The sequence below is a fragment of the Sesamum indicum genome, linkage group LG5, assembly GCF_026168435.1.
Source record: "Sesamum indicum cultivar Baizhima isolate 11 linkage group LG5, ASM2616843v1, whole genome shotgun sequence".
NCBI classification, from domain to species: Eukaryota; Viridiplantae; Streptophyta; class Magnoliopsida; order Lamiales; family Pedaliaceae; genus Sesamum; species Sesamum indicum.
In genome coordinates, this window is record NC_142661.1 from 16,151,777 (window position 1) to 16,166,662 (window position 14,886).

At 31.5% G+C, this 14,886-nt stretch overlaps 1 protein-coding gene across 3 annotated transcripts; it reads left to right on the forward strand.

Moving 5' to 3' along the window:
- Positions 1-8,484: 8,484 nt before the first annotated feature.
- On the forward strand, positions 8,485-14,852 carry LOC105161845 (potassium channel AKT1). 3 transcript variants are annotated; one of them, XM_011079671.3, is made up of 11 exons: positions 8,485-8,842; positions 10,288-10,653; positions 10,765-10,822; positions 10,906-11,223; positions 11,346-11,591; positions 11,683-11,781; positions 11,927-11,959; positions 12,035-12,220; positions 12,327-12,521; positions 12,618-12,693; positions 13,858-14,852. In XM_011079671.3, the coding sequence occupies exons 1-11, from the start codon at positions 8,634-8,636 to the stop codon at positions 14,730-14,732; spliced, it is 2,661 nt and encodes an 886-aa protein (XP_011077973.1). In that variant the 5' UTR covers positions 8,485-8,633; the 3' UTR covers positions 14,733-14,852. The 3 variants fall into 3 exon arrangements, with proteins under 3 accessions (XP_011077973.1, XP_088736620.1, XP_088736619.1); XM_088880494.1 differs by having other exon boundaries at positions 8,701-8,842; positions 10,446-10,653; positions 10,765-10,803; positions 10,970-11,223; XM_088880493.1 differs by lacking the exon at positions 8,485-8,842 and having other exon boundaries at positions 10,341-10,653; positions 10,765-10,803; positions 10,970-11,223.
- Positions 14,853-14,886: the final 34 nt, after the last annotated feature.

Here is a 14,886-nt window from a genome sequence, read left to right on the forward strand (position 1 = left end):
TCAAACTACCCTTATAAATCATTACATACTAATGTATGTAAAGAGATACATCTTCACCCCTAATAAGGTTAGTTTGGTAAGAAAAGATTTTGTTTGACTTGCAATAAGTCAATAATAAGTCAATTAATAATATGAATTTTCTTTCAATACTTTTTTGCTAATATCAACAAATTTTATAAATTTTAACTAATGAATAAATCTATTTATGAGATGAAGACAAACGTGAGAAGTACCGAATGTAAGTCTCCAACTACATAGGATATATGTGTAAGAATACAAAATCTCAAGGGAGGACGGTGTTATTATCCTAGCATTAATAATAAACTGCAGACTATTGTATAAATAGATTGATACATATATGCATAAGACTGGAGTTGGATAGATCGGCAATTTCATAACGAACAAAGCAACAATGGTGAAATCTTGTCCCTATGAAAAATAGATTAGATTACGGGTTCGAGTATATTACAAATTACTATGTAAGCAAACCAACACATATACGTGGGACTCGAATTCAATACTTCTGTCTAGTGAAAAGTTTTGGACTACGAGTGGGCGTCGGGTTGGGTCGGGTTTTGGAAATTCTGGTAGTTCAGGTCGAGTCCGAACTTTTGAGTAGCTAAAAACCTGATTTTTGTCGGATATCTGACAGTCGGGTACCCAAAACTTTCTTTTTTCTTTTTTAAAAAAAAAGTATCATTGATTTTGAGTTAATGTTACAAATTAAAATAATATAAAAAAAGAGCAGTTGAAAAATTAACTTAAAACTGTACAAAATAGAAGCTGAAACAACTTCTACAAAAACAAATATTATCAAACAGCCTCTGTTTTGTTACTTTTTGATTTTTTTTTTCAATTTCTTTGAATACACAATTTTAATTTTCATCATTCAATTTTTTTAATATACTTATTTTTAGTGTACAATAAATAAGAAATTTCAATATACAATTAACTAAACAACAAAAGAAAAAAAAAATAATACTAACTTTTTTATTTGGTATTCTAATTCTATCATCTTCTTGTGACATTTTAAAATTTTAGGGTTTGAGAGAAAGAGGAGGTATTTTTGTTGGGTTGTATGTTTTGACTTAGTATTGTTGGCTTGGGAACTTGATGAGATTTTGGAGAAGAAAAACAAGAGAGAAGAGGGAGGAAGAGAGAAGAAGGAGGAGGAGACCAAAACCCTAGGGTTAAACCTAAATAGGTAGACAACAGAAAAAAATACATAATCCTTTTGGGTACCCCAATTTGATCTTTTTAATTCGAGTATTGAGTAACCTGATACCCAAATTTTTAAGAAAAAAATTCAAAAAAGAAACCCAAACTCGATTGGATTGGGTTGGGACCCGAACGCCCACCCCTATTTTGGAGCATCATCAAACCTTATAATTGAGACAAGTTAACTTAGTAAATTTAATTTCTTTAGTTAATGTAATAAATTTATTTACAGCTTAATAGAAAAAGTAATTAATGTATTCAACAACTCGTAAAATGAATTAAGATTAATTAGCTAAATATGGGTTCATGAATCAATTAAGGTGGATGTCCAAACATGACCTTTGCGAGCTCCATGGGCCAAACAATCTTTAGATACAGCGTGCCTGTGTGTGAACATTCTACAATCAGATTTCCCCCTTTTGTTTTTAGTCTGCCAACCTAGATTTTTGGGACAGCACGGACAAAATTGGATCATCATATATTACTTAATTCGAGCTTTTCTAGTTAACAAAAAACATTAAAATTTTTGAGTAATTATATATTTTCAACTTCAAGTCGTCTTATTTTTATTTTTTTTATATAAGAGCGATCAAATATTATTAATTGAAATAAATTAATTATAATTACAATCATTTCTATCGATATCAATATATAATAAAACTATTACAATAATCATATTCTGCTCAACAACGCATACTATTACAGTAGACACCCACTTCTACTATGCAGTAAACAATGTCCCACACACATGACGGGTGTAAAACCCATGACCTCTAAAATCATAAAATCTTAATTTCGCCAGCTGAGTTAGGCTTCATTCGCAACTTCAAGTAATCTTATTGGAAAGGGTTGTATGGGCTTGCAAATAATCACATTACTTGACAAAAGTGTTAATTACATCTTCAATTAAACAAATATTTTATGTCTTTTGTAAATTTTGAAGGGTGCTAGTGTAATATTCTTCATGCATTTGTATAAAATTTCGCCAATGAATAAAGGGTGTACTTGTAATTTTGTAAAGGGTAGAGAGTGTTCGTGGAATTACGTAATCTCGATGGCGGTGGCGGTGTAATTTACTCGATAAATTTCAAGTTCGATTTAATTTGGGGTTATATCACACTCACTGAGGTTGGGTCTAATTATACAAATACTATTGTCGTCTATAGAATCATAAAAACTCCCAATTTAACTCAGGGGTTGTATTTGTAAAATTTTGCCCTTAAATAGGGGGTGTGCATGTGATCACAGCTACAACCTGATGGGGGTGTCTTATAATTTTGCAAAAGGTAAAGGTATTTGGACCTAACTTCCAAGGCACCGATGTAATTTACCCATTCAATTTTGACATATTTAAAAATTACAAGATCTGTAACAAGGGATAAAATTATATTGACACCCTTTAAAAATAGGTCTAATTACATAAAACACCCCCTGCTTTTTATAAAATTATAAATACATTTTAAAGTTGTAATTAAAATTATAAGTACACCCCCCATTAAATGTCGAAACTTTATTCAATTACCTCACAAGTACATCGATACCCCGTTAAGGAGTGTACCTATAATTTATAATTTTTTTAATATATTTATATAATTAAACCTAATATTAAGAAATCTCGATGTAATTTATCCATTATTACTATTAATCAATCGAGTTTGTGTTAAATTTGTCAGCACTGTTGGTATGTATAGAATGGATTGTGAATTCATCCGTTTCAAACTTCTCTTATTTGATTGCGTAAATTATATTGATATCCTTTAATATTAGGCTAATTATATACACATTCATGTATTTTGTGAAATTATAAGTATTCCCCCTAATAGGTTGTTAGTGTAATATACCTTAAAGGATATTTTTGTAAAATTTTATCATCGGATAGATGATTTATTTGTAATTACAATTATAATTTTAATGTATTTATAATTTTTCAAAAGATAAGAAACTTTTGTGCAATTGAACCTAATCTCATGAGGTGTGAATATAATTTACCTTATTTGATAATTGTATTGGGTAAATTACAGCTATCTTTTATGAAATTTGGCATAATCAGAAATGCCCTTTATTTATCTCTTATTTTTTGAAAAATTATAAATATCGTTGTCACACGAAAAATTATTATATAGCCATTAAGACAGTGATACGAGAGTTATGATTTTACCCTTGTTGAATCTTTTTATAAGAAAGGGATACTTGAAATATGTAAAAGAAAAAAAAAAATATACGAGGGTGTGTGAATATAGGGTATATTAGTCCATAAAAATATTTTAAAATTATAATTTATAATCTATTCTTTAGGGTTTATTACAAGCACCTGCCCTAATGTTTAACATAATTATAAATACTTTCTTATTGTTTGAAAAATTACAAATACCTCATTACTTTTAACTTTCGCCTAACAACATGCCAATTCCAGTAGCCTTGATTAAGTTTTCATCCAATTTTTTTAGTAAAAACTTATTAAAATACTCTTTTAGGTTATGAATTATAATTTAATATATATTTAGGATTTTAAAAAATATTTTTATGAACTAATATGCCCTGTGATTATTTACTATACCTCTCTATTAATAAAAAATCAACAAGGCCAAAGTTGTAACTTTTACTTTACTATTTAAGGGCTACATAATTATTTTTCAGTTGGGAGGAGGGTTCTAATTTTTCAATAAAGAAAAAAATATATATAATTATGATAAAAATTTTAGAAAAAAACTATGTAATTATATCTTCCTTTAGTTTCACAAAATAGCTTTCATGTATTTTAAAAATAGACTAAAAATATCTATTGATTTGAAAAATCTTGCACGAAAACCTTAACAGATGGTAGACGTGTGCACACGCCCTTAGCGCGATGTTGCAGTATTTTTTGTATGCTAGGACCTTTTTGCCCCTTTTTTTTTTTTTTAAATTAAAATGCCCCAATGTTGTCTATCTAAGAGATAATGTCCAAAATTCACTTATTTTAATTTTTAAGCTTGTTTTTAGTTTCTTTTTTTTTTGCATTTTTTTCTCTAAAAAATAAATAATTTTATTCTTAAATATATTTACTTAGATATTAAAAAACGAGAAAAGTATGTAATTTTTAAAAATTTTAAAATTAAATTAAAATCACAATGCAAAAATTAATATACTAAAATTCACTTTCGAATTTAAGTATCTATATATAAATATTAATCAATTATATATTATTAATTAATTTAAATTTACTTTTTCAATTTAAATATATTTTAATAAATTATTATTTACTATGCGTAGTATTTTAATTTAAATTACTGTTATATGTATTTAAAATAGAAATTTATACTTTAATTATTTTAAAATTGAAAACAAATAAACTATTTTCTTAATATATTTTAAAAATTGGGCAACGACGGTCACGGTGACACTTCACTAAAGCGGTCGCCGCTGAAGTATCGACCATATCTACAGCAATCGCCCAGACTAGGGTGGTGATGGCGACGTCGCTGATGAAAATAACTTGTAAATAAAATATGGATATATTTTGTCTCCCACATTGTGAGAATAATAAATCCAAAATAATTTATAACGAATCATATCTCCTTAAGTATCAACATCTTCAATTTAATTACGATAACGAAAGTGTGTATCGTCAATGCCTCAAATCTAATTCATTTGACTTCTTTCTTATCTTTTTTATCCCTAACAGACGCCCCTAAATTTGTGGGCATTTCCCCCTTCTGTGTTGGGCAGCATAGAGGGAGGGGTGGGCAGTCGAGCGTCGGAGGGTTTTCGAGGGGTACGCAGGGGAGGGGGATTAATTTTATTTTTTGTATAATTTTTAAAAATATATAATAAAAAATATAAAATTTGTTAAATCTAGGTCTCTAATCATTTATATAACTAAGATATAACGAATGAGATAAATTGATTAAATCCTACAGCTTTTATACTTTCCAAATAATTTAACAGTGATTAAAATAAAAAATAATATATATGAAGTAAGAGCATAGCAGTTCTTTGACGGAAAATTTAAACGAAGAGGGAAAAATGAGGTACATTAACAAAACAAAATTTGAGAAGGACGTGATATGGTGATAGTTCTGTTCTTGTGATGAAGGTTGCTATGATGGAGAAATTAAATGATTTTGCAATGCTACAAACATAGACATGTTGAATTAATCCCTTGACATGAAATAAATCTATGGTATATTATAAATTATCTTCATCTCATTTTTCTTTAATTTAATTTTCTTCCCTCTTAAATAATTTGGCATATCTCCAATATTAAATGATCATGTACATTTTTTTATTAGCTTCAATTTGTTTTAGTTTTTCTCCTAAACAAGCTTAAAATCGTGAATTTTTAGTCTGATCAAACATATATGTATTTATCTAATTTTAATTTAATTTATTTTATAATTCTATGCTATGTCGATATATTATTCAAATTAATATATTGTTTAATTTATTAAAATATTAATATAATTATGTAATAACCTATTTTATAAGATGGAATTGATTTCTTCCAAGAAATTTAAATAATTGGGAAGATGAGTCAATGGGAATTGAAGATTGTTGTGGACAATAATGGAATTGTATAATATGATATTCCAAGTAAACGCCTTGAGGAGTACCCATTCTTGGCATATCATGATAAATAAATAAGCATAGAATGATAATTGATATATACACATATATATATATACACACTTAGCGATCGTGCCACTCCATATCAATGTGTATATAATAAATAATTTTTCATACTTTGAACATATTATAAATAAATATAAACTATATAAATCAGCACATTACATTTAAAAAAAATAAAAAAGCGATAGAACAAAAGAAAAAAAAAATCAACACAAGGGCATTAAAGACATAATAAAACAAAATTGGTACAATGGTGTCACAAACGATATGTTAAAGGATCGTCGTAGCGTCGTTCTTGCGTGTATATAATAAATAATTTTTTATTTTAAATATATTATAAATAAAAATAAAATATATCAACCAACACATGACATTTAAAAAATAAATATAAAAAAAAAACTCAACAACATTATCCATATAACAAAAACATTGATGTAAGATTACCGTTTATAAATATTTTTTTATATTAATATAGAATATAAATACTAACAGTGCAATAAGTATAGGGACATAAGCTTTGCCGACCTAATTCCCAAAATAGCAAACGTTGAACCTTTCACACAAATACTCATATTTTATTAACACTATATATAAATGGACACTTGTATTAATTATGTGTGCAGAGCATTATGTATTCTGGTATAAAATGTCTTGAAAAATATCAAAAAAATTAATTTTTTTTAAAAAACATATAAGATCAAAAAAATATATCTAATTTTAAGAACTTATAAGTTTTTCAAAAAATATCTATGATCAATATTTGTTGTGTATATATTATACTAATTTACTACTTTAATTTGATTTATATTGTTCAATTAATTATTAATTACTCTTTTTAATTAAGAATATTTTTGGTTCTAGCTGAAAAATTAACATATTGATGCTAATTCAATATGCCTAAAACTTACGATATATTAGGAACAAATAAATATATATCGGATGCATAGGGGTATTTTTATCTAATAATTAAATCAAGAGATAAGTGTTACGTTTACTAATTTAGGGATAAATACGAGAGTTTAGTATACTTAAGAGAAGTAAAATGCATTTAACTTTTATTTAATTGTAACGATGGTCCCTCGTATTTATGTTCAATCACTTTCTATTAGAAAAAATTTGAATGATAAACTAAAGAGTAAAATATAGTTAATAAATTTATTTGAATTAAATTAAATCCTAATAAATGATTGACTGTGACGTACAAATATGATATACCACATTATATTAAAATTTACCTACACTTTTAAATTTTTTTTAATTAATTATCCCTTATATTTATTTTTGTCCATTTTTAATAAATCATCATGTTGTATGATAGCCCCTAATGACATTGAAAGAAGACATGGATTTCAAAAAATTGCCCAGCTTCCAAGGTAAATAGAACCCGGAATCATAAGTTACTTGTTATAAGTTATTTTAGAAGGATATATTTTTCTAATTGTACCCTTTATTAGTGGAATATTTCATCCACTTTGATTTAAATTTTTTGAATCATTAATAGTTAGTAATGTGGCTGCGGTTCAATTGAATCCCGTTGAAAGATATTATCGTATTGGCTTTGTATAAGTCTCATGATAATTTATTTTGAAAAGACGCTTCATCAGAGAGAAGAGATGTTGAGGATTATAAGCTATTTAAACTCCTCTTCTACAATCGATATGGGACGCGTGCGTACATTAGTTAGGATAATAGCAAGATATATTTAAAAGATATCATATTATAAATGTTGAAATTGAGAGATGGGGACTAAAGTGAGAGAAAAATAAAATTGAAGGGCTAACTAAAAATTTCACCTATTTGTTTTGAAAAAATGGTAGAAAAGTATCCTAAAAAAAAAAAATAAAGGAGAAATTACAAGAAGCCAATTTTAATATCTAAAAAGACCTACCAAAACCTTTTTAATTTAAAAATTCATTTTATCAACTTTTTATTCCAAAAAAATATTAATTTTTCCAATTCGCATGATGAGTTTTCCTATTAATCAATATTTAAATTTAAAAAATATTGTGTTCTTCCAATTGTATTCATTTATTCATAGTAAAATTTTACAAATATTTAATTTTTGAACTTTTAGATTATTAATCTTTTTATTAATTAGTTCAGTTTAAAAAATTAAAATTATGTCTATTACTAATAATTTTTTTCCTAATATTTTTCTCTGAAATTTTAATTTTATTAATAAAAAATGATCATGAGAAAGATACCTAATTTAATTTAGATACCTAAAGGAAAATATTCTCTTAAAATCTTGAAAAATAAATTACATTAATGGAGGTAATTTTAATTTGTTTAATTAATTTCACCAAAGAAATAAGATTTAATAAAAATTTATAACTCTTCTTCCAAACAAACGAATACGACTGAAACTACGTATACAATTAAATATAGGTACCAAAATCATAATTTTCCAAATATAAGTACTAATGAATAAGAAAACTCTGAAAAGTAGAAGATAATTTTGCCCAAATAGAAAAGAAATAATGGGATTTTTTTTAGAATTAAATTAATAAATAGATTTATTTTAAGAAAAAATTATAGTAATTTTCCAAGAGAAAAACTTTCCATTTAATAGTTTTTGTATTTTTGGGTAATTGGGTGCCATTTAAATGGTATATATAGAATGGGAGGAGGTGTGAGCGGCGTCAAAGAAAGACTTTTGTAGGATGTGAAGTGTGTGGGGACACAGAAACCCAAACTTCATCACTAAAATATTTTCCTCCTATATATCTGTCCCTGCAAGAAGCCATTATTGCCTATATATATAGGGAGTAATACTCCTCCAAGATTGATTCATAGAGAAGAAAACAATGGGGGATGCGTATGGTAATGGCGGAGGGCGGCTGCTCAGGGTGTCGATGTGCGGCGCCGGCGCTGAAGCACGTGAGATTGAGCAGTTGTCTAGAGAAGGCAGCCATTACAGCTTTTCAACTGGGATTCTTCCTTCTCTTGGCGCGAGGAGTAACCGCAGAGTCAAGCTCCGTTCTTTCATCGTTTCACCTTATGATCGCCGTTACAGGTTTATATTTTTGTCGTTTTCAAGAACCCTTTTTTGTTTGTTTGCTTAGTTGTGTACTTGAAAGTGTGTGCTCTTTCTGCATGTTCATGTAAGCATAATTTTTTGTGGTAGTGTTGTGGGTTTTTCCTGATGAATTTCGGATTCTTGGTTTTTGATGGGAAATGTTTGATGATGCTACTCCTGCATGATGTGTTTTTCAGGTGATAAGAATTGTTGTGTGATCTCAGTGATCATTCTTTATTTTTTTGGCTTTTCTGTCCATTGCGTCCAGCTTTTTAGTTTCTTTCTTGATTCAATGTTATTGCTGACTATGCTTAAAGTTCAACTACTTTGGGCAGTGGTCGGCTCTTTTTACTCTTAAAGTCACTTTTTTTCAACCCAATTCATTGTGGGTGTAATGAATCTACCAGGAAAATAACACAGGAAATCTCCATAATTGGATGTTCAGACACTTTGCTGTCCACCTTTTATTTGTTGAAATGGTTTACTGTCGTGCAAATGTTTACTTTTTTGGTATAACTGTTTTTCTGTGGGCAAAGAAAACTTGATTACTACAAACATTTGTGGTCAAAAGGAGTGCATATCTATGTTGATTCAAGTACTCTGGTTCTCTATTGACTTTCAATTCCATTTTTGGGCTGCCCTTTTGGGAGTTGAACAACCTCGTTTTCAAATCTTTCTTGATAATCACAAAGAAAGGAATTAGGCCTGTGCCACTTTTCACATGGTTGGTAGGGAACATAGTTCCTTCTAATTTGGCACCATGTTTGAATCACTTTGTACTCTGGTTATGGATTCTTTTCATTCAAATATTGCTCTGATAAAGTGCTCATTTGAGGAAGACTTTTCTTGAAGAACCTTAAAAGGTGGGGGACTTCTATATTCTATTGCAGAAAGACATTAAAAATGAATTCTTTAAATTCACTGTGTATGAGTTGCCAGGTCTTCCTGTGGAAAAGTTAGGAGGGCCAAACTAATTTTGATCTAAAGGCGCTTGTAACTGTCAGCACAAAACTGGAGCTGATATTCAGGCTCATTTTGGACACTGGATCCAATAAGAGAAAATGCTACGGACTTGGATTTGGATTCAAAGAGAATCGAGGAAATGTTGCAATTGCACAAATCTAGATTATCTTTTATTTGTTTATATGCTAATGTATGTGTTTTTTATACTCAAATAAATTTATTAGATATTGAAATTCATATTTACTTTGTGAAAAAGAAAATACTATGTGAAGTTAAGTATCAATGGATTCTCATTTTTTGTTTGTCATTCACCAAATTCTAGATCCAAATGGAGGGTTAAGCTTCTTTTGAGACATTTGACTTGGCCTGATTGGAGAATGCATGTAGTCTGTCTTTGTTCTGAATTCATTTGTGTTATTATGCTACAAGAAATTAGTGTCTTTTGCCAAAATCACCTCAGGTTGAATTGAATATTGCAGAGTATGGCAGAACTATCTGGTTGTGCTAGTCATTTACACTGCTTGGGTGTCTCCATTTGAATTTGGCTTCCTTGATAAACCTGCTAGACCTCTCGCCATCACAGACAATGTTGTTAATGGATTTTTTGCCATCGACATCATCCTTACATTCTTTGTAGCTTACCTGGATAAGACGACGTATCTTCTTGTTGATGACCGGAAGCAGATTGCTTGGAAGTATGCGAGTTCTTGGTTGGCATTTGATGTCATATCGACAATCCCTTCTGAACTTGCTCGGAAGATCTCCCCCAAACCTTTACAGACTTATGGATTGTTCAATATGCTCCGTCTTTGGCGTCTTAGAAGAGTTAGTGCCTTATTTGCCCGGTAAAAAATATTTGAATTTTTTTTACGTGGAATATTTTATGATTACTCAAGCTTAGAGGGATAATGTGTTTTCTTCTGGTATACTCCGATATTTGTCTTTATTAAAAGCAGATTGGAGAAAGATAGGCATTTCAACTACTTTTGGGTTAGGTGTGTGAAGCTCATTTGCGTAAGTTAATTTCTCACCATTTGAAAACTTTTGCGCAAATATGGTTCAGCATTTTACTGAACCATCTTGTTTTCGTGATGTAGGTAACTCTTTTTGCTGTTCATTGTGCTGGTTGCTTCAATTATCTACTTGCTGCTCATTATCCAGATCCAGATAAGACATGGATTGGAGCAGCTATAACTAATTTCAAGGAGAAGAGCCTATGGATTCGATATGTTACTTCAATGTACTGGTCCATCACTACTCTCACAACCGTTGGCTATGGAGATTTACATGCTGAAAATACAAGGGAGATGATATTTGACATTTTCTACATGCTCTTTAACTTGGGGCTGACAGCATATCTGATAGGAAATATGACAAACTTGGTTGTCCACGGGACTAGTAAGACCCGGCAATTTGTGAGTAACTTTTACTACTATAATACATTGAGCTCAAGTGAGTTGAATGTTTTCTTGTTTGCTTCTATATGCCTCAATTAATTGATTTGGTCTATGTCCTCCCACATGGCATCCAACAATAGAGAGATACCATACAAGCTGCTTCAAGTTTTGCCCAGAGGAATCAATTGCCTGCTCGCCTTCAAGACCAGATGCTTTCACATTTGTGCTTGAAGTTTCGAACTAACTCAGAGGGGCTGCAACAGCAAGAGACTCTTGATTCACTTCCAAAAGCTATACGATCAAGTATTTCCCATTTCCTTTTCTACTCTCTAGTAGATAAGGTATACTTGTTTCGCGGAGTGTCAAATGATTTACTCTTCCAGCTGGTAACTTCCTTTAGCTATTTGATTTTTCTTCCATTTTCTCATTCAGAAGCTTATGTCATTGTCATATCTCATATTTCATTCTATTGTGAAGGTCTCTGAGATGAAGGCTGAGTACTTCCCTCCCAAAGAGGACGTTATCTTACAGAATGAAGCACCAACAGACTTTTATATTCTTGTTTCGGGAACAGTGGTAAAGTTGACCTAAAACCCTTAAATCAATTCTCTCACTTCTGGCCCTACTATTATTTGAATTGTATGGTTATGCTACACTTTTGAATAGCTTCTTAAGCCTACTTTACGTATGCCGATCTCATGATGTATAAATTGCTTTGCAGGATTTGTTGGTACTGAAAAATGGAGTTGAACAGGCAAGTTTTATTCAAATTGGTGACAATGATGTTTTCTATCAAAAGCCTGAGTAGAACTACAACGATTAATTGCAGGTTGTTGGAGAAGCCAAAACGGGTGAGCTTTGTGGCGAGATTGGTGTACTTTGTTATAGACCTCAACTCTTCACAGTGCGAACGAAAAGATTAAGCCAACTATTACGACTGAATCGTACCACATTTTTTAACATTGTTCAGGCCAATGTTGGAGATGGAACAATAATCATGAATAATCTTCTGCAGGTCTGCATACCTACAAAATTGTCCTGTATTTTCAATTGTCCCTCAGCTTAATACACGTATCTGTGGTTATTTGAGTTTGCTAATACATTAATTTTCATTATCACAGCATTTGAAAGAATTAAAGGACCCAATAATGGAGGGAGTTCTGTTGGAGACGGAGAACATGCTTGCTCGGGGAAGAATGGACCTACCTCTATCTCTATGCTTTGCAGCACTTAGAGGAGACGACTTGCTATTGCATCATTTGTTGAAGAGGGGTTTGGACCCAAATGAATCTGATAATAACGGAAGAACAGCTCTGGTTCGTATATCTCAGTTTATATTAAGCAACATTAGTAGTAAACACGCGAACCTTTAGAACAAATTCCGAATTCTTTTCTTGGTCTATTTTTTTCAGCATATAGCAGCATCAAAAGGAAGCGCTAATTGCGTGCTCCTATTGCTGGATTTTGGGGCCGATGCCAACAGCAGAGGTAAATTCTAGTTTATGCCAATATTTCTTCCAATGCTACATGGTGTTATCCTTTTTCACACATACTTTTGCTTATTCTCTAAATTCGTGAGAGCAAATTCTGACCTCTACATGGTCACCACCACCTGTTGCAAGAGCTAGATGTACATTAAATAAGCTCTAATCATGTTGCCACTTGACTAAACATGCAACTTGACTTCACATTGCATGTTTCTATTTCTTTATGCTTTATTCGATAACCGACTTTCAGTGATCACGCAAAATTATTATCATCTTGACATACATGATAGCTGAGAAAGCAGTGAGTCATACAAGTTGACAGGGCATTACTATTGCTAGTTTCGACTAAGAAACAGCTGACTTCCTCTTGCATCCATCATATAATTGACCTTTTTCAGGAACTTCATCAGAGTGCTTTTTTATCACTTTACCTCTGTTTGTTTAATCCATCTTCATTTGTTTATTTCCTTGACAATTTCTTGACAGTGTCATCTTGCCAAACAACTGCCCTCTTGCTCTTTCTTGAACTAATTTATCCATCCATCCTTTCTCCCTTTCTGGTTATATTTTACTATAATTGGCAAGGATTATTTAATAAATAAGTGGTGGGAATGTCCATAGAATTCCCCGTTGACCTTTCACTTCTTATCTGCTTATCGTGATCAGATAATTGCCAGTGATTGAAGATTGCATGTCCATGGGATCTGGATCTGGTCTTGGTGGCCCCGTACTTTTTAATGCACATTTATACTCTTCAGATAAATAATTCTTGAATTTCCAGTTTCTTTATTATGTGATTAGTCCACTACCTGACTTGTGGACAGAGTAATCAGTCGAGAAGTTTTTTTTGTTTCCCATTTAATTTTTTTCGTTAGTTGACTTTATGAAGTCAACTTGTGATTAAAAATATTCATCTGCCATCAGTCATCTTGCCAGATTATATAGTGCATTAACATTACTATCAGCTTGTGGCCAATGTACAAAAATATAATATACTAGCTGGAAATTGTATTACTTGACCCTACAAACTCCATGAGGACAAATTTCAGATATCCTCTTTGTCAGTTTATTTTATTTTGTTTTATTTTTTTATTCTTTTTTTGGGGGCCTTTGCTTCTGGTGGAGTGATTGCTTTGCTGAATCCACGTAATATTTTTACATGCAGATTCCGAAGGAAGTGTACCACTTTGGGAGGCCATGTTGGGCAGGCATGAAGCAGTTGTTAAGCTATTGTCTGACAATGGTGCTAAATTAACTACCGGTGATGTTGGTCTATTTTCTTGCACAGCTGCCGAACAAAATAATTTGGAATTGCTCAAGGAAATCGTTAGTTTTGGGGGGGACGTCACCAAACCAAAAAACAATTGTTGCACTGCTCTCCATGTTGCTGTTTGTGAAGGCAACATCGAAATAGTCAAATTTCTCTTGGACCAAGGTGCTAATATCGAGTTAGGAGATGAAAATGGTTGGACGGCAAGGGACCTAGCCGAGCAGCAAGGGCACGAGGACATCAAGGAACTTTTTGATTCTTACAGAGTGAGTGAGGCTGAATCTGCTGTCATGATCCCTGAGGAGCGCCATGGTGTTCGTTTCTTGGGAAGATTTAAAAGCGAGCCAAATATCTTGCCTGTTAACCAGGACGTCTCATTTTCAGCACCCGATGGCTTGTGGGAAAGATCTCGTCCCAGACGTAGGACTAATAATTTCTATAATTCTCTATTTGGGATTATGTCAGCAGCACAAACTGGAGAGGGCAGCTCACTTTTGTCAGTAGATAATGCTACCAGTGCAGCAGCCGCTAGTAGAATTTATGCTGCTAGAGTTACTGTGAGCTGCCCTCAGAAAGGAGATCATGCAGGAAAGCTTGTACTACTTCCACATACCTTCCAAGAATTACTTGAAATTGGAGCGAACAAGTACGGGATCTTCCCTGCTAAAGTTTTGAGCAAAGACGGTGCTGATATTGACGATATACAACTGATCAGAGATGGTGATCGTTTAGTATTTGTGGGCGAGAATGAAAACTATGAAACTAACTGATGGTTGTTTAAAGTGACTGCAAAGTTGTCACTTGTTCCCTTCCACAAACATTTCTTTTGGCCGGCAATGTATATGGAATTCCAAGTTTTTTTAGCATATGATGTTTCATTATTCTCTGTACCTGAAGGCAACCATTTTATCAGGAAAAAAAAAA

Excerpts from the sequence above, each read along its gene's own strand:
- LOC105161845 (XM_011079671.3), top strand. The coding sequence starts at position 8,634 with ATGGGGGATGCGTATGGTAATGGCGGAGGGCGGCTGCTCAGGGTGTCG. Across the intron at positions 11,592-11,682 it reads ATGATTTACTCTTCCAGCTG|GTCTCTGAGATGAAGGCTGA; the intron begins GTAACTTCCTTT and ends TCTATTGTGAAG. Across the intron at positions 12,694-13,857 it reads GGCCGATGCCAACAGCAGAG|ATTCCGAAGGAAGTGTACCA; the intron begins GTAAATTCTAGT and ends TTTTACATGCAG.